This window comes from Salpingoeca rosetta, assembly GCF_000188695.1.
Source record: "Salpingoeca rosetta unplaced genomic scaffold supercont1.31, whole genome shotgun sequence".
Taxonomy (NCBI): domain Eukaryota; class Choanoflagellata; order Craspedida; family Salpingoecidae; genus Salpingoeca; species Salpingoeca rosetta.
Genome location: NW_004754903.1, coordinates 120,935 through 140,303, shown reverse-complemented (window position 1 = coordinate 140,303; position 19,369 = coordinate 120,935). Strand labels below are relative to the sequence as shown.

At 63.0% G+C, this 19,369-nt stretch overlaps 2 protein-coding genes across 2 annotated transcripts in view; both read left to right on the top strand.

The window, feature by feature from the left end:
• PTSG_09700 (uncharacterized protein) overlaps positions 1-36 on the top strand; it is a 1,588-nt gene extending 1,552 nt beyond the window's left edge. Inside the window, exon 1 of the mRNA XM_004988998.1 lies at positions 1-36. This exon is cut by the window's left edge and continues 1,552 nt beyond it. The gene's annotated coding sequence lies outside the window, so the exon portion shown is untranslated.
• Positions 37-420: 384 nt separating this feature from the next.
• On the top strand, positions 421-19,177 carry PTSG_09699 (uncharacterized protein). Its single transcript, XM_004988997.1, has 7 exons — positions 421-2,042; positions 2,270-2,345; positions 2,604-2,857; positions 3,194-7,864; positions 7,940-8,572; positions 8,624-17,758; positions 18,029-19,177. The coding sequence occupies exons 1-7, from the start codon at positions 621-623 to the stop codon at positions 19,067-19,069; spliced, it is 17,232 nt and encodes a 5,743-aa protein (XP_004989054.1). The 5' UTR covers positions 421-620; the 3' UTR covers positions 19,070-19,177.
• The last annotated feature ends 192 nt before the right edge of the window (positions 19,178-19,369 follow it).

The following is a 19,369-nucleotide window of genomic DNA, read 5'->3' as shown; positions in this document are numbered from 1 at the left end:
TGTGAGCTGTGTGAGTTGGGGGGTGTAGGTACATGCTTGTGTGTTTTGTTTGGTTACATTACGTTCAACATTAGCGTGATGCGTGTTAATTGAAGCTGCTGTAGTATTATTAGATCATTCGACTGTTGTCAGTTTTGTCTTTGACACTGCCGTTGATGGCGCGGAAAGTTGAACAGAAGAGAGAAGGAGAGCGCGAGAGAAGGGGGTGAGATGGAGAGCAGGGGAGATGGAGAGCAGTGGAGATGGAGAGCAGTGGAGAGGGGTGCAACGACGAGCACACACACACACACACACAAACACACACAAACACACACACACACACACACACACACACACACACACCCCACCAGCTTGTGATGTCGTGTACAGCCAATTCACTGGCTGGAAATGTATGAACAATATAGCTATTTTTCGTGCCTTGGTTTCCAAGAACACAACAACGACAAACCACCACACCAACCACTACTACCAGCAACACCAACCCACCCACACCCCATCCACATCCACACACATCCACATCATTCGTACACACGCTATCATAGACAACAACAAACCGGCACACAGCTGTTGGCGCGCTTAGTTGTGCCGTCGCTTGCTGCTGATCAGCACCGACCGGCATCATGGCGACACACAAAACACAACAGCAGCCTCCACCATCGTTGGGAACACAGCCGCAAGCATCGTCGTCGTCCTCGTCGTCGTCGTCGTCACGGCGGCTGGTGAAGCTTGTTCCCCGGAGCGAGGCGCCGGCATCGCTGGCAACCACGCTCAATGCACCAACCGCTGCCACCCGGAGCAAGCGTGGTGGCTCCAAGTCAGGCACACAGCACCACACTAACCCCACCAGCAAAACAGCCACCAGCAGCACCACACCGCATGCAGCAGCAGCATCATCATCATCCTCCTCAGCGGGGCTGCCGACCCCGTCCCAGTTCATGAGCATGATGATGATGGACTCAAAGGAGCTGCTCAAGAACACCACCACGATGACCGTGCCCGAGATTATCGAGCTGACCACGGAGGCGGCGACGTCGCGACAGCCCATCCGCGACTCCAAAGTGGACGTGGACCGCCCGCTGTTCCAGCCGTTTCCGTCCACGGTGCGCTTCCAGAACTTCCAGGGGTCCGAGACCATCTCGCTGCCGCTCTCCTTCCGCAACATTGACAGCGTTGCGCGGTCGCTGCGCCTCATGCCGCTCGAGTCGCCCTACTTTGAAATTGTGCAGCCCGCCACCAGCGCCAGCAAAGTTGCGCCGGGGGTGGAGGTCGTCTACACCATCAAGTTCACCCCCGACACAACCAAGGACTACGCAGAGGAGATTGTCTGCGTGACGGAGCGGGAGACGTTTGTTGTGCCGATCCAGGCCGTTGGCGGCCGCGCCGTGTTCGACCTCCCCGACACCATTGCCTTTGACACGTGCGTGGTGAAGCACGCCACCACCAAGACACTCGCCATGCGCAACGTGGGCACCGCCGCCGGCAAGTTCTCCTTTGAGGTGGACCCGCCCTTCAGCGTGCAGCCTGCAACGGGCGCACTGGATGCCGGTGCAGTCACGCAGCTCGCCGTCACCTTTGACCCGCGCGCGTGCACGACCCACGTGGCCCCGCTCACGCTGCATATGGGCACTGGGGAGGCCGTAGCCGCCACCGTGGCCGGCACGGCAGAGAACGCGAGCGTGCGGCTGGAACGCTCGTCGCTGCGCTTTGAAAACACGTTTATCACGCAAAGCAGCCAGCGCGTGGTGCGCGTGTTCAACCGCAGCAGCGTCGTCGCGGACTTTGCGTGGAAGCGCTTCAAGGGCGAGGAGGAGGAGGGCACGCTCAAGACGGAGGTCATTGCTGCCATCGACACCACGCAGGTGGAGGAGCAGGACGAGTTCTTGCGCATGCTGTCCGAGGACCCAACGGTGTCGCATGGCATGTCCATCCTTGCCCGCAAGCACCAGGACCAGCGGCGCGCGATTGAGGATGACGAGCAGACGTTTGAGGGCGACGAGGCGTTCTCTGTCGAGCCCGTCTCCGGGCAGATCTGGCCCAACGCCGTGAGTGGGAAGGATGGGTGGTGGTGGTGGTGGTGGTGGTGTTATTATGTGTGTGTGAGGGGGGGGGGAGGGATTAATGTGTGTATGTGTGTGTGTATGTGTGTGTGTGTGTTTGGATTCGCCACGACTCCATATCTTCCCCTCTTCCCTCCGCCATTCACTGTCACGCTTACGCTCACCTTTTCCTCCCATTCTCACCATTCTCACCACCTGTTGCCTTTGAACAGGAGCAAGAGTTTGTGGTGACATTCCATCCAGACGTGGCGGGCCCTGATATCCGGGACGCGTTTCTCGACATCACAGGTGTGCACCCAAAGAAAGCACCTGATCCCATGCCTGCTCTACCTGCTCTGTCTGCTCTGCCTGCTTTGCCTGGCCTCCTTAGGCCTCGCCGCTGCGCTTGTGCGTGTGCGTTTATATGTCACCAGCTGCAAGCTGCAACCTGCGGCACAAGTTTGATGACATTTCCTCTCACCGCCATCACCACCGACCAACCCATCGCCACCACCACCATCGTCACCACCATCACCACCATCATCACCACCATCATCACCACCGCAGGGCAAGAGGAGCGCCTGCCACTGAAGCTGCGGGGAACGGGCGTTGGCCCGCTGGTCGAGTTTGATGTCGACGCCATCGACATTGGGCAGGTGTTCATCGGCAGCTCCCACACGTACACGCTGACGCTCTCCAACATGGGGGACATTGATGCGCCGTTTGCGATTGAGCCGCGCGATGACGGCGGTCTCTACTCCTGTTTCACCTTCACACCGAGCGAGGGCGTTCTCCCTGTTGGCGAAACGGCCACCATCGAGGTGCGCCTGCCGTGTTGCGGAGTGCTCGGTGTCGTGTTGCGAAGTGAAGTGTAGTGGAGCCGCAGTGTGTGTTTGTGTTGTGATTGCTTTGTGTCTGCGTGTGTGATCACGTGTGTATGTGCATGTACGTGTGTGTGTGTGTGCTGTTTTGCTGTCGTGTTTCACAGTTGCACGTGTGAAGCGCGCTCCGCCGTGGTTTCTTCCTCCTGCACCCCTCCCCTCATCTTCCCTTCTTGTTCCTCCTCATCATCACCTTCATCACCACCACCACGGCACATTTCTTCCCCCTCCCCCCCCCCTTTTTCCTTTCCTTTCCCCCCTGCCCTCCAACCACAGGTGACGCTGGATGCAAGCGTGCTGGGGACGGTGGACACGGCGTTCCTGTGCGAGGCCGAGGGTGCTGTTGATCCCGTTTTCATCACCTTCCAGGGCACCGTTGTCGGCCCTTCCTTTGAGTGCGACGTGGACGAGCTGGACTTTGGGCCCGTGCCCTTTGGCTTCCCCACCACCAGGTACATCACCCTCTCCAACACCAGCCCCATCCCCATGCAGTATGCACTGCGCCTGCCCGAGGACACGCCAGCAGCGAGCGAGGTTGAGATTGACCCGCCAGCGGACACAATCCCTGCACACGGCGCGCGCCGCATTGCTGTTGACATCACGCCAAAGTGGACGGAGAACTACGACCTCTCCCTCGCCCTGGACATCCCCGGCGTGGCGACAGAGGCGCTGGTGCTCCCCGTCACGGCAACGTGCGTTGTGCCCGAGATTGAACTGGTGTCGACGCAACTCGACTACCACCGCTGCTTCCTCGGCTTCCCTTACACCGCAACGGTCGTGTTCCGCAACCCATCCGCCATGCCCGCCAAGTACCAGCTCCTGCCCCTCGCACCACATGATGACGACGACGATGATGACGATGGTGATGGTGGTGATGATGGTGGTGATGACGAAGATGAGGTTGACAGCTGGGGTGAACCAGCGCATGCACGTCGTCCCCAAGGCGAACAAGCAGACGACGATACGATCACCAACAGCACCACGAACACCAACGCCAATGCGCAAGGGCGGCGGCGCAAACCGCGCGTGGAGCTGTCATGCTCCCCTCAGTCGGGCGTGCTTGCGCCCAACGCCACAACGGACGTGGCTCTGGAGTTGCGCACGCACGTGCTGGGTGCCGTGGAGGCCGTGGCTGAGTTTGAGGTGCTTGGATCGCCAGACCCGCCCCTCAAGGTCACTGTGCGCTGCATCGGGCAGGGCGCCGTGATTGCGCCGAACGAAACGCGTTTGGACTGGGGCACCGTGCCCGTGCTCCAGGACATTGTGAAGACGGTGGCGCTCTCGAACGAGTCCTCCATCGCTGCCACGTTTGATTGCGTCATTCCTGGCCGCAATTCGGCGTTTTGGTGTGAGCCGCAGAGCGGGCGACTGGAGCCCGGCGCCGCCACAGACGTGCACGTGCACCTCGCCCTCAACGACCCGCGCGTGTTTGAGGACGTGCTTGTGGTGCGCGTGCCCAACAGCGAGGACCAGCATGTGCAGCTGCGGGTGCAGGGTAAAGGCCCCACCATTGTGTTTGACCAGGATGTTCGCACCATCGACTTTGGGCAGCAGTTTGCCTCGCGTGAGTGCGAGCGCGTGCTTGAGGTCACCAACAAGGGGCGATACACGCAGCGCGTCACCTTCAAGCTGGACGCACCGGGCCCCGCAGTTGACGGCCACTGCACCGTGATGCGTGGCAGCACCTTCCGCAAGAAGCGCACGCCCGTGTGCCCAAACCCGCCCGACCCAGACTACTCTGTCTTTGGCGTGTGGCCGGAGGCGGTGACACTCAAGCAGGGCGAGGCGACGACGGTTGCCGTGCGCGGGTACATCAACAACATTCAGGAGGTGCACGAGACGCTGCTGTGCACGGCGTGTGTGGAGGGCACGGTGAAGCAGAAGCTGTGCTACCGCATGAAGGTGCATGCGAACTTCATTCGCCCGTTGCTCCTCCCTGACGCAAGCAAGCTCCGCTTTGTGTGGCGGTCTGACCAAGACGACAGCACGCCCCAATGGAAGCAGGTGGTGTTGCACAACGCGTCTCCACTGCCCGTGTATGCTGAGCTTGACATTGACCCGCCCTTCCTGCTTGAGGGCGGTGCACGCTCGGTGCAGGTGGCCTCTGGCGACGACTTGCCCGTGGGCATCGTGTACAACCCGCTGCACCGCACAGACATGTTCACGCGGCGGGACACGGGCAGGCTGCACATCTCGTATGCGGAGGACGCACCCAGCGACGGCGTGGACCTGGAGGCACAGGTGTTCTACCCGAACATTGCCTTCTCGCACGATGATGGCGTGATTGACTGCGGCAGCGTCATGCACGACACGACGGCTGTGATCCCCGTCACCCTCACCAACCCGAGCCCCATGGACCTCTCCTTCCGCTGGTCGTTCCTCACTCCAATCACAGAGGACAGCGCAGCCGCAAACAACGTCAACACCAACACCAACACCACCACCAACACCAACACCAACCAGCAGCGTTTGGTTCAGGGGCGTGTGGGTGGCGGTGCTGACACTGCTGGTGTGAGCACGGCCACAGCCGCGGGCGATGGCCCGACGACGTCGTCGTCGCCGCCTGCCTCGACAGACGGGTCCACCGCAGACTCAACTGCCGAGCTGCACTCTGCGCTGCAGACTGCTGGTGGTGACAGGCCAATCAGTGACACAAGCGCAGCCCCCTCTGACGCCTCAGCACCTCCCAACAACAACAACAACAACAACAACAACAACAACAATGCCACCCGGGGCAGCCCCGCCACCCCACGCGGCCGGCCCAGGGCCACCTCCTCGGCGTCACCGGCAGCGACGGCAGCAACGAGCGCTACAGAGACGGCAGCACCCTCCGTCACCGTTTCCACCAATTCAGATGCCGCAGAAGCGCCGCTTGCGCGCGGGCGCGGTGCTGTCAATGCAAAGAGCGCGCGGGCCATGGCGGCGTGCCAGCCGCAGGAGTCTCGCATCTTCGACATTGTCCCCGTGTGCGGGCACCTCCCCTCTGGCGCGTCCATCACCGCGTACGTGTCGTACTTTGCGCTGGCGGAGGGTCTGTGCCAGGCCCAGGCGCGCTGCGACATTGTGGGCGGCGCCTCGTACGACTTCACGCTCAGGGGCATCACAACCACGGAGCGGTACAGGCTGAGCCAGGAGAAGCTCGTGTTTCACAACGTGGCCCTGATGCAACTGAAGCGCTCGTCGCAGACGGTGGTCATTCGAAACGAGGACTCGCTGCCCTTGCCCTTTAGCGTCATCTCGCAACCGCAGCTTGTCCGGGTGGAGCCTGCGTCCGGCGTCATCACCGCGCACGGCAAGGTTCCCCTGCAGGTGCATTTGCTTGCAAGCACGCCCGACCGCTTTGAGGAGTACGTACGCCTGCAGGTGGGCACGCTCTCGCCCTGTTCCATTCACGTCGTGGGCACAACGGCGGTGCCGCTGATTGCTGCGCGCCTCCCGCGTGACCTGCAGTCCCAGGACAAGAACATGGTTGCGCACTGCCGCAAGCTCGCCGCCAACCCGGCGCCGGAGTATGACGTGGGCGACAGCGACGCCTTTGTGGCCGTGGATGAGAGCGTGCGCTTTGATGCAGAGTTTGACCGGGCTGCCCTCAAGTCTGCCCTGCTCACGACGCGTCGCTCCGCCCTGCCCATCACCAAGGTTGCCCTGCACCCGTACATCTGCGACCTGGGCGCCATCGTGCGTGGCTACTCCACCTCCAAGACAATCCAGGTGGTCAACCCGTCCCCCTTCACCGTCACCTTCGACGTGCCCAAGCGCCTGCTGTCCAAGCTCGCCGAGCGCGGCATCAGCGTGGCCCCGCAAAAGGTAGTCGATGTGCCACCGGCACAGGAGGTGGACATCACCATCACCCTTTGCACCGCCAGCACCCTGCGCAACGACTACCCCGAGGGCCCTCTCAACGAAACGGTTGCCGTGTGCGTGCGGGATGGCCCACGCATGATGGTGGAGGTGCGCGCGAACGTGTGCGTGCCGGCGTTCACGCCCAGCGCCAAGAAGCTCAGCTTTGGCTCGCTCGCCGTGGGCATGTGCAGGCAAATCACCATCACGCTCACCAACGAGCAGCCCGTGCCGTGCGAGTGGTCGGCAGTGCGACGCGATAAGCCCATTCCGCCACACTGGTCGAAGAAGCAGCAGGCGCAGGAGCGGCACCAGCGTGACATGGCCAAGGCGTTTGAGGTGTACCCGACCACGGGCTGTCTTGAGCCCGAGCAGTCCATGACCGTCACCATCCGCTTTTACCCGACGGACGAGATGCGTTACACCACCAACCTGCCCTTCACCATCAAGGACCGCAAGGACCCCGTGTACGTTGAACTGCACGGCCGCGGCGCCGACCAGAAGCTGCACTTCCACACGACGAGCGTTGAGCTTGGCCCCGTCATGCCGCGCGGTGCGGGCAAGGAGGGCACCATCGCCGTCACAAACGACGGTGACGAGCCTGTTGAGATCTTCTCTGTGGAGTATGATCGGCAGGTGCGTCGCGAGACGGATGCCCTGCGGCTGCTTGGCGGCTACGACCGTAAGGACCGCCTGCTGCTGCCGCCACGCCAGCCAGGCGATAGGCTGCCCGAGGCTGTGCTGCGGTACGCGCGCGCACACATGGCGCGTGCCATCTCCATCACGGATGCCGACAACGACGAGGAGGACGGTGATCGCCGCAGCACCGCGGATGTGCTGGTGGACATGCTTGGTGGGCCTAGTGTAGGCACGTCAAGCACCCCTGCACCCCCAACCTCCAGCGCACACCCGCTCTCGCAAGTCACCATGCAACAGCAGCAGCACCTGCCACCACAGCTGGCGTCAAAACTTCAGCGCCAGGGCACACGGCCGGGTGGTCTGGTGCGTCAGTCCTCTGTGCGCTCGTCTCGCCCGCTGCTGTCTGTGCAAGCAAGCGTTGCCTCAGACCCACGCCGCAGCAGCACCGCCCTTGATGCAAGCGTCAATGTCAGTGGTGCCGGTGGTGGTAGCGGTGGCAACAACCGAGCACCGGAGAACCCCGAGGCGGTGAAACTGGTGGAGGACATTCTCACGCGCTACCTTGGCGGTGAACGGTACGAGCGCATGCTTCGCAACGACATGGGTGGCGTGAACATGATTGTGCACGGCCCACGCGCCTCTGGTAAGTCCACGCTGTGCAAAGCGGCAGCTGCGCACTACGAATCTGTCATCCTGGACCTGGACACGGTTGTTCGCGAAGCCATCAAGGCAGACACGTCCGAGGCACGCGCCATCCGCAAGTACCTGCTCGAGCTGCATCAGAGCGAGGTGGCTGCTGCTGCAGAGGAGGAGGACAGTGGCAAGATGCCGCGCTCAAAGCCGTCCAGCAGGCGTGGGTCGGCGACAAAGCAAGGCATGCGTGCCAACGCTGCTGCTGCTGCTGCTGTTGCTTCGTCAACCTCGCGTGGGGATGGCCGCACGAGCGAACACACGTCCCCTGCACTTCCACGTCGGGAGTCAGGTGCCTCTGGCGCACGCGACAGTGTCTCGCAACAGCAGCTGCACGCCGGTGGCGAAGGCGATGAGCGGAGGCAATCCCGCCCACGCTCCATGACACAGCACCTACGGCAGTCACGCAAGAGCAGCGCCACCACCTCGCGTCGCGGCACATCTGCCTCGGCCACCCTGGGCGAGCGCAGGCACACGAACGCCAGCGTTACAGACCCGCACGGAAAGCCCACTGTGCCCGTGGACCCTGTTGAGGAGATGTTCAGCATGGCCCGCCCCGTGCCCCACGACATGCTGGTGGCGCTTTTGCGGTGGCGCGTGCGCCAGGGCGACACCATGAATGGCGTTGTGGTCGATGGCCTCACGTCCGTGTTTGCTGACCGCGTGACGGTGCTGACGGCGTGGCTGGCCGCGCTGAACCGCCGCGAGCACCTCTACTTTGTGCGGCTAGAGGTTGACCAGGCGGTGTGCGTTGAGCGGCTGATGGGCGAGCACCGCGAGCGCGTGATCAAGGCACGGCAGCAGCCTGCCCGCGAGGACACGGAGCTGGACGCGCCACCCGAGATTGACGAGGACGAGTACGACGCCATGTCGCCGGAGGAGCAGCACGCGTACGACATGCAGGTGCGCGCGTACCGCCGCAAGCAGCGCGAGCTGAAGAAGGCGCAGGCCGAGGAGGAGGCGCGCATGCGAGAGGAGATTGAAAAGTCGAACAAGCAGCGGTCGCGGTCCCGCAGCCGCCGCCGCTCCGTGCACCCGCCAGGGGCAAATAGCCAGCAGCAGGGCATGAAGGCCAGCGCAAGCCCCGGCCCAGCCAACCTCGACGCTGGCAGTGGGCGGTCCTCGCAGCAGGGGCCGACGCTCGCCCAGCCCGGCCAGCAGGGCCACCACGGACGCACATCACAGGCCCACCACGGCAGCAACGTCGCTGGTGGTGGTGGTGGTGGTGGTCAGCGGCATCGTGGCGGTGGCGGCGGCGGTGGACGCGGTGGTGCCGGTGCCAACGCAGGCAACAACGCCCGCGACGACACTGACCTGACCAACCTGTCGCCCACCCCGTTCAAGGAGGAGGTGCTGGCGTCCGCTGCGGAGGACGAAGTGATTATGCGCGCCGTCGATGCGTTTGATCTTCGCTCGTGCACCCTCGTGCGTGACATCACTGCGCCGCAGAACGAGGCAACGTCCCCGCTGCCTGGCCGCCGTAACAAGCGTCTGCAGGCAAGCTCCTCCAAGCCCGACCTGAACCTGCCCACACAGGGGCAAGGCGCGGGCACAGGAAACAACACGAGTGGCGCTGGCGCTGCGACGACAGACGGCAGCGGCGCTGACGGTGGCAGCGGTCTTGGTGGTGGTGATGGTATGGGCGGTGATCAGCAAGACGGCGGCGAAGCAGATGCAGGCCCACAGTTTGTGCCTGTTGTTGCCGTCCCCGCAGACAAGACTGCAGAGGACACAGCCACAGCTCTCATGACGCACCCGCTGCTGCCGCGCAAGGAGAACCTTGCCTTTGTGCGCCTGCGCCAGGACGAGAGCGAGCGTGACCAGCACGAGCCCGTGGACTTTACGGTGGTGACGCGCCCAGAGCTGCTGGACCCGATTCCGTTTGACTCAAACGGACGATTTGAGTTTGTGGACCGGCTGGTACGGTACAGGCGGGCAGCAGCAGCAGCTGAGGCCGCTGCGCTGGAGGCAAAGCAGGCGGAAGAGGAGGAGGCGGAGTCGAGCAAGCGTGGCAAGCTGCGGAAGAAGCCCACCAGCGGCAGCACGTCGACGCCGGCCAAGGACGCGGGTGGTGCGAGTGCACGCACGCCATCGGGCCGCCGCCCGCGCTCGTCAAAGCGCGACACGCTGACGAAGAAGAAGAAGGACCTGTCGCAGAGCGGCACTGCTGGTGACTGGGGCGACGGCAGCAGCAATTTGCTGTGCGGTGGTGGCGGTGGTGGCGCTTCTGGTGAGCAGCCGCAGCACGCTGTGTTGGAGAAACCACGGTGGACCATCCCTGCGCACTCGTCGGTTGTCATCCCCTTCCGCTTCCGCTCCACCGCTGTCGGCCAGTTTGACCAGGCCCTCAACTTCCAAACGGTGCTTGGGGACCGCCAGTACACCGTGTATGTGCGCGGCGTGAGCGAGTTCCCGAAGGTTGACACGCGCCCACGCACCGTGTTTGGGTCGCTGGTGCGCAAGGAGGAGGACCCTGACGGGCTGCACGGCAAGGCGTACATCACCACGAAGCGGCTGATTGACTTTGGGCCCATCCTCACCGTCAACTCGCGCAAGGCACTGGAGCGCTTGGACGACACGATGGAGAGCTGCCGCTTCCCCATCAACTTGAGCAACCCCGGGCCCAAGCCCATCACCGTGCGCTGTGCGCTGGCGGACGAGCAGCCGGGGATCACGCCCACCTTTGCGGTTGTGCCCAGCATGGTGACGGTACAGCCCGGAGAGGCGGCAAGTGTCACGCTGTTTGCGCTGCCGCGCCTGGTGCAGGAGTACACGGACAAGCTGGTGCTGTGCGTGGAGGACAACCCTGTGCCTGTTGTGTACAACGTGCACGTGTCCGGGGTGAAGCCGTCGCTTGAGCTTGATCGAAAGCAGATCAACTTTGATCGCGTGCTCCTCGAGCTGACTGACACGAAGATTCTTCAACTGCGCAACCCAACGCGCCTCCCCGTCGCCTTCCACATTTACGGCTTTGAGAACGTGCCCGAAGTGACGGCGGACATGTCGTCGGGCGTGGTTGACCCGCTGAGCACGCAGGATGTGTCGTTCTTCTTCAGCAGCTCGCGGCCGCTCACGCTGTCCAAGAAGACGCTGCATGTGGACATTGCGGACATGGACAACGTGCACGAGAAGGTGACGGAGCACCTGCAGATCACGGGCGAGGCGTACGATGTCATGTTTGACATGATTTTCCCGCGCCACGGCGACACGGTGCTGGAGTACGACACGATGCGCGTGCTGGATGAGCGCACGCTCATGTGCAGCATCAAGAACCGCGGCAAGTACGAGTTTGAGTACAGGATTGAGATTGACCGCGAGGCCATGCGCAAGCACGCGCCGAAGCTTGAGGAGGACATGATTGCCATCTCGCCCGCCACGGGCACGCTCATGCCCAACGACAAGAGCACGGCTGTGCGCTTCACGCTGCGTGCGCGGCGGGAGATTACACTCAACCGCGCGCCCCTGCTGCGCTGCTGCATCACGGAGCCGCACATGAACCAGGTCATTGCCAACGTGCCCATCCACATCTCCGTGCGCGCGGTGTACAGCAAGTACGCCGTTGTGCCGCCCAGCGGCGTCAAGTTTGGCGCCATCACCGCCGGCGCCTCGGCCAAGACCACGCGCGAGTTTTACATCAAGAACGTGGGCGAGTACGACTTCAAGTTCAACATTGGCAAGCAGAACGTGCGCGGGCCCTCCATCACGCCGCGCCCGCGCGGCATGGGCAACGTACCTGCAGGCAATTCGCGCACGGGCCGCATGTCCACCACATCTGGTCGTCGCTCCATCGACCCCGCGGGCATGGCCGCACAGGGTGGCGGCGGTGGCAAGTTCAGCCTGGGCGTGTTCACGGTGTACCCGTCAGCGGGGATGGTGCAGCCTGGCGCGAGCGTGAAGGTGACGGTGGATGCCGACACGAGCATGCCTGTGAAAGAGCTGCAGAAGCTGGTGATTGACGTTGAGCAGCGTGCGAAGAACGACCACCCAGGCGGCCTCGTGTACGAGCTCAGCCTGGAGGCGTGCCAGCCAGCCATCAACAAGGACCCACGCGTTGTCTTTGCCGAACACACCGTCTGCAGCAACTTCCGTGAGCTGACAAGCAGCAGCAGCAGTGGTCGTGGTGGTAGTGCCAGTCGTCGCAGCGGCCGGCCCACCATGTCAGCCTCCACGCGTGCCGGCACGACAACACTCGGAAGCACAGGTGCGGGTGCATCCATGCTTACGCAGTCGTCATCGCTCATGTCCACGCTGCGCAGGTCGCTTGCTGAGCGGCCGGGGACAGCTGGTGCGCCAGTGGAAACGCTTGCACAGCAGCATCGCCCGCCCATGTGTTTCTCCAGGGAGGACGGCACGTTCAGCTTTGGTGCCGTGGTTGTGAACCAGACGGCGACAGCTCGCTTCAAGATTGAGAACACGACCAAGGTGGAGGCCAACGTGCAGGTGCTGCTGCGCAAGGAAGGCGGTAATGGCGGTGCCGGTGGCACTGGCACGCTGTCACGTCGCACGGCTGGCGGCGGTGGCACGGGCGGCGGCACGGGCGGCACCGGCTCGTCCTCTGCTGCGGCCATTACTGTCGACGGTTTCTCTGTGGACGTGGCCTCCCTCGCCGTGCAGAGCAAGGAGACGCGGTACGTCACGGTGACGTTCAGCCCGACGGCCATTCAGCAATACCAGGCGCAGCTGGAGGTGCTGGTGGACGGCGCAGACCAGAACAACAGCAGCATGTCGTTTGAGCTTTACGGCGAGGGCCTGTTGCCGCGCGTGACCGTGCTTGAGCCCGTGGCGCGCACAGCAGACCGCCTGCCCCTGCTTCACTTCCCACGCACCCTCGTGAACCACGACCGGACGGCCACGGTGGTTCTGCGCAACGCAGGGCCGATCCCCGCCGAGGTGACTGCCTCCATGGGGGTGAAGCCGCGGCGCCCCGTGTCATCACGTGCGTCGCATTCGCGCGGAGCAACCGCCTCTGCCTCTGGCACGCGCCCCGTGTCCTCGCGTAGCGGGCGCCGCGACAGCACGTCGGGGCGCAAGGAGAAGCGCAAGCTCAAGTCCAAGCACTCGTCCTCGCTCGGGGATGACGACGCCGCGTCTGCACGTGGCGGCAACACATCGACGCTGCCGAAGCTGAGCGAGAGCAAGGCTGTGGACAGCACGTCGCAGCCCGCTGTTGAGCTGTCGGCGAGCGACGGCCCCTTCACGTGCTTGCAAGGCACAGACCCCGTCACCATTGAGCCGTACGGGATGGCTGCCTTTGACGTGCAGTTTGCGCCCGGGGCCATGGAGAGCTTCTCCTCGTGCCTGCAGCTGGCGCTCAAGGACAACGACTTTGAGTCTGTGTTTGTGTCCATCACGGGCGAAGGGTTCATGAACGACCTGACGCTGGAGGGCGAGCACGTGGTGGACGTGCCGCCAGACCCAGCCAACAAGGAGCCTGGCCAAACGCGGTTGGTGTTTGGTGGCGTCTTGGTTGGGGAGGCCGTGTCACGCGAGGTCACGCTCACCAACTGCTGCCTGGATGTGATTCGCTTTGAGTTCCCGGAGCACCAGCAACCCTTCACAATCACGCCACGGTGCGCACACCTTGGGCCGGGCCAGTCGAAGACAGTCAGCATCACGGCATCCTCTGAAAACACGGTGGCCATGGACAACATGGAGGTTGTGTACAGGTACAGCAAGATTCGCATCGCACACGACGCTTCATCCCCGGAAACCGCCGTCAACAAGAACAGCGGCGGTGGTGGTGGTGGTGGTAGTGACGACGGTGCTGGCAATGGTTCATCGTCATGGGATAGCGAGCAGACCACGCTGCGCTATGCTGTTGAGGAGCACGATGGCGGGCGGCTGAAGCACGTGCAGGTGCGGGAGGCCGTGCCCGAGCCCTCACACGAGGTGCTGCCGGACACAGAGAAGCAGCAGATGCTGCACTGCGAGGGCGTGATTGGCAGGCCACAGGTGTCGTACGAGTGCACGGAGCTTGCGTTTGGCGAGGTGTTTATGTACGACACGGCTGTCAAGACGTTTGACATGGTCAACGCGAGCGACGTGCCGGCGCTGTTTGAGTTTGAGCTTGAGGACGACCTGATGACGGAGCGCGACGTGCCGCTGCCGTTTGTCGTGCACCCTGCGTCTGGCGCGGTGCCACCCAACAGCACGCTGACGGTGCAGGTGCACTTTTGCCCGTCGACCGTGGAGCAGTTTGACGCCTCGCTCACGTGCAAGGTGCTGCGCGCGGACGAGGAGGCATCGGCGCTGCCAGTGATTGACGTCACGGGGACAAGTGCCATGCCTGTGGCGCACGTGTTCCTGGAGGACTCGGACTACCTTCAAGCAGGGCGGCGGGCGAGCGTACTGCCCGGTCCCTCTGGTGAAATTGGCGAGCCGCTGAAGGACGGCACGCGCGTGATTGAGCTGTCGTCGTGTGGGCTGCGCGTCATCAACACGTTCAACTTTGACGTGCTCAACCCGAGCGAGAAGCCGCACGCGTTTGAATGGAAGTGCCACTCACCCGAGGCCGTCATCTCCCACAAGCACATTGAGTGTGGGCCGATTCGCGTGGTCACACCGCACGGCACGCTCGTGCCTGGCGAGCGGGTCACTATGACCTTCCAGTACACGCCGCACACGCTCGACCTTGTGGAAACCTTCTGGACGCTGTCTGTGCCGGAGGAAGACTTTGAGCTGCAGTTCCTGGTTGTCGGCCACGCGGAAGAGCCACGTGTGCTGGTGAGCCCCGGCTCGCTGGACTTTGGTGCCATGATGCTTGGCTCCAAGCCGCAGTCCAAGACGGTTGAGCTTGTGAACGACGAGTCGCGCCCGTTCTCATTCCGCTTTGATGAGGAGGAGCTGCGTGTGCTCAACGCCGGCGCACGTGTGGGCGTGACCCCGACCAGTGGCAAGATTGCGCCCCACGATTGCGTGCGCGTGACGGTGACGTTTGCGCCCAAGCTCGAGCAGTCGTACGCGTGCAAGCTGCACTGCAAGGTGGTGAAGAAGCCCACACCGATTGCGGTTTCGCTCAAGTGCGAGGGGTACCAGCCGCACAGCGCGCTGTCGTTGCTGCCGTCCCTTCGCACGGGCAACGTTGTTTCGTTCAAGAGCGTGGAGGAGCGAGCAGCAGAAGAGGCTGCTGCGGCGGCCAGTGGCCAGGCGCGAAGTAGGCGTGCTGGCGCTGGCACTGTTCGGCGTGGACGCGGCGGTAGCAAGGCGGGCGCAAGTCTTGCTGCCACACAGAAGAAGCAGTCGCAATCACAACAACAGCAGCAGCAACAGCAACAACAACAGCAGCAACGGCAGAGCCAGCAGCATCACCAACGCGAGTCTGCTCACAGTGCTGGTGGTGGGCGCGTGCGCGGGCCGAAACCGCCTGGGCACCCGAAGCGAGGCAAGCGTGCAAAGCGCGGCAACACCAACACGGAGAGTCGACTCGGTTCTGCCAAGACCACCATCACGACGGCGACCAATGCCAGTGGTGCAAACAGGACCTCTGGCGATCAGGCGACGGCAACAACACCTGCTGCAGGTGGTGGCGGGAAGCGCGGTGGTGGCCAGAAGCACGCCCGTGCCCACCCCCTGGGCCAGATCAGCGAAGACGAGGTTGTTGGGCAGCACGGCGATGCCGGCGGTGCTGATGACGGTGAGCGCCGCGTACGCGCGACCCGAGGTGGTGGTGGTGGTGGAGGCGGTGTGAGCCAGCGCGGTCGCCGTGCCGCTGCTGCTGCTGCCGCCGCTGCAACGGATGACGCGCGAGCAACGCCGGCAGCATCGAAGCCCGTGACGCCCCGCGCACGGCGACGCAAGGGCGGCGCTGCCCACCACGACCGTGGTGGTGATGGCGGCGTTGCTGCAGCTGAGCAGCCGGAGCAGCATGGAGATGAGGGCGAAGAGGACGTGGTGGTGATGGCGGACGGTGGTGTGCGTGATGCCCTGAACTTTGGCCAGGTGCAGGTGAGCGAGCGCGCATCGCGCACGTTCAACGTGACCAACACGGGCCGATTCCCGCTGGAGTTCAAGTTTACGATGAACAAGGTGCTGCGGCTGTGCAAGTCGCTGCAGGTTGCGCCCCTGTCTGGCACTGTTGCGCCCGGGGAGGTGGTGGCGGTGACGGCAACGTTCTCCCCCACCAACCCGGAAGACCTTGAGGGCGGCAAGCTTGTGTGCCGCATCAAGGATGGCGAGACATATGAGATTCCCGTTGCCGGGCGCGCGTCTGTGCCAGAGCTGAACATCTCCCACACGTCGCTCAAGTTTGGCAAGACGTTTGTGCACAAGGCTGGCATGCCCGTGACGGAGAAGGTGTTTACGCTGACAAACCAGGACGCGTCCAAGGTTGTGCTGACGACATCGTTCAAGGACACGGAGGTGCTGCAGTCTGACTTCAAGGACTGCGTGCTTGAGCCTGGCGAGAAGCGGGATGTGGTGGTGCGGTTTATGCCGCGGGAGGCAAAGGCGTACGAGGAGAGCATCTCCTTTGAGATCAACTCGCTGTCGACGGTGGCGGTGGCGGTGTCTGGGATCGGCGTGCCGATTCAGCTGCAGCTGGACAAGGCGACCAACAAGGTGCTTGACTTTGGCGCGCTGCAGATTGGCGCGCAGACAAGCAAGACGGTGAACCTTGTGAACCGGAGCGCGCTTCCGCTGGACGTGACGCTGGCTGCGGACGAGCAGAGCATGGCGCACCGCGGCCTGTCGCTGGCCCCCGCGGGCGTGGTGACGCTGGGCGCAAACGGAGGAACGGTCCCCATCACCATCCACTTTGCGCCGCGCACGCGCAAGCCGCCGTTTACGGAGGAAATCTCCGTGCAGTACCTGCGGCAGCTGGAGCCGCTGCTGCTGGTGAAGGGGGCGTGCCACGGCGTGGGCGTGGACTTGGACCACAACCAGCTTGCGTTTTCCGCGGTGCTGAACAGCACGTCATCGCGCCGTGTGGTCATGTCCAACACGGGTGACATTGGCACGCGCTTTGCATGGGACGTGTCCTCGCTCGGGGAGTGGTTCTCCATCACGCCCACTGAAGGGTATGTGTCGCCCGGGTCTGAGGTGGTGTTTGCGGTCACCTTCCACCCCAAGTCGATGGTGTCGCACGAGGTGCGGCGTGACGACGTGCCGTGCACGGTGGAGGGGCTGGGCCGGCCCGTGCTGCTTGACCTCGTGGGCACGGTGCAGCCGCAGCAGGCGGAGCGGGACGTGGTGTCGTTCCAGACGGAGGTGCGGACGAAGGAGACCAAGACGGTTCGCATCACCAACGACAGCAACCGCGCGTGGACGCTCAAGCCTGTGATTGACAACGAGTTCTTCTCTGGGCCGGAGGTGCTTGAGGTTGGTGCCTGGGAGACGAAGCAGTACCCCATCACATACCACCCGCTACGAATGACCGTGAGCAAGAGCCACAAGCACGGCGGCGGTGGCGGTGGCGGCGGCGGCGGCGGTGGTGGTGGCGCGGCGAACAACTACCACACTGGCTCGGTGTTCTTCCCCTTGCCTGATGGCAAGGCTGTGCTGCATCGCTTGATTGGCCAGGCCAACGCCCCCAAGCCCATTGACACGCTGTCGCGGGAGGTGCCGTGCAAGGTGTGGTACAACCTGCTGCTGAATGTGGAGAACTGGCTGCCCAAGAGCCAGCGCTTCAAGGTGACCATCAACAGGATCAAGGCTGAGTCTTCCACCGTGATCAAGGTGTGTTGAAGCGAGAGAGGGTGGGGGAGGGGAGGGGGTTTTGTTTTGGGTTTGTTGAGGGTTTGTTGTGTTGTGTTGTGTTGTGTGTTGTCGTTGTGTTGTGTTGTGTGTATGCCTGTGTTGTGGTGTGTTTGTCTGCAAGTTTCGCGCCTTTGCTGTCGTGTCTTTCATCCTCCATTTGCACGCCTTTCTTTCTCTTCCACTCACCACTGTGCTGAACGCAATCACTCCCCCAACCCCAATCCTTTGCCTGATTCGTTCCATTTGCAGGGTCACGAGTACGTTGATGTGCTGCCCAAGGCGACGCGCGAGTACGAGCTGCAGTTTTACGCATACAAGGAAGGGACGACCCAGGCGGAGGTGGTGTTCAAGAACGAGGCCACGGGCGAGTACCTGCTGTATGAGGTGCACTTCAAGTCCACCCCGAGCAACAGCGTGGAGACGGTGACGCTCAGCACGACGGTGCGGGAGCCCATCCACCACGCCATCTCGCTGCACAACCCGCTGCCACAGCCCATCATGTTCAGCATGACGTGCACGCAGGAGGGCACCTCGCGCCCCTGCGTGGACATCCACGGGCCAAGCCACTTCCGCGTGCCGCCGCGCGCCACAGACGCCAAGTACACGTTCGACTACATGCCGCTGCTGAGCAAGGAGAAGACGGCGCGGCTCGTGCTCACGTGCGCTGAGCTCGGCTCGTTCCAGTACGACCTGCACCTGCGGGCGCGTGAGGCCGACCCCATGCCCACGGAGCACTTCTCCTGCTGCCTTGGGGAGCAGCTGGTGCGCAAGTACTACTTTGTCAACTGCTGCCCTGTTCGCACAGACTACCACGTGGCCATTGAGGGCGCGCCGCATTTCACGGCGCCGCAGAGCGTGCCGGCCTCTGCTGCGTCCCGAACGGGCACGAAGGTCCCTGTGGAGATCACGTACGAGCCGTCGCAGCTGGGCGAGTGCAACGCGGTGATGGTGCTGTCTTCGCCCGTTGGCGGGGAGTACCGCTGCCCCTTGGTGGGCCAGTGCCTGCCACCACGCCCCTCTGGCCCGCACGTGATCCGGGCGACGGGCAGCAGCCGCATCTCGCTGCCGTTCAAGAACGTGTTTGCCACCAGCGAGACGTTCAACTACACGGTGGACCACCCATCCTTCTCCGTCAAGGCGCACGACCTGTACAAGGCTGGCGAGTCCAAGGACATCACCGTTCGCTTTGACGGCCACAACGGCAGCGCAACCGCCAAGCTCGTTGTGCTCTGCGGCACGGGCGAGAACGCGGGCGTGGAATGGATTTTCTACCTCAAGGGCGTGGTGTAGTTGCGTTTGTTTGGGGAGGGGGGAGGGCTTTGTGTGGAGGGGTGTGTGTATCTGTGTGCGTGTGTGTGTGTGTGTGTGTGATAACTGTGTGTGTGTGTGTGTGTGTGTGTGTGTGTGTGTGTGTGATAACTGTGTGTGTGTGTGTGTGTGTGTGAATGGGGGTGGACACTGTTTCGACTGCTTTCCAACTTCAATGCAACCTTCGTTGTTGATTTGTGGGTTTCAGAGGAGGTGAATGAGAGGGAAGAAGTGTATTCACATCATGTGTGCGTGTGCTCAGATCAGTGAACTCAATGAATG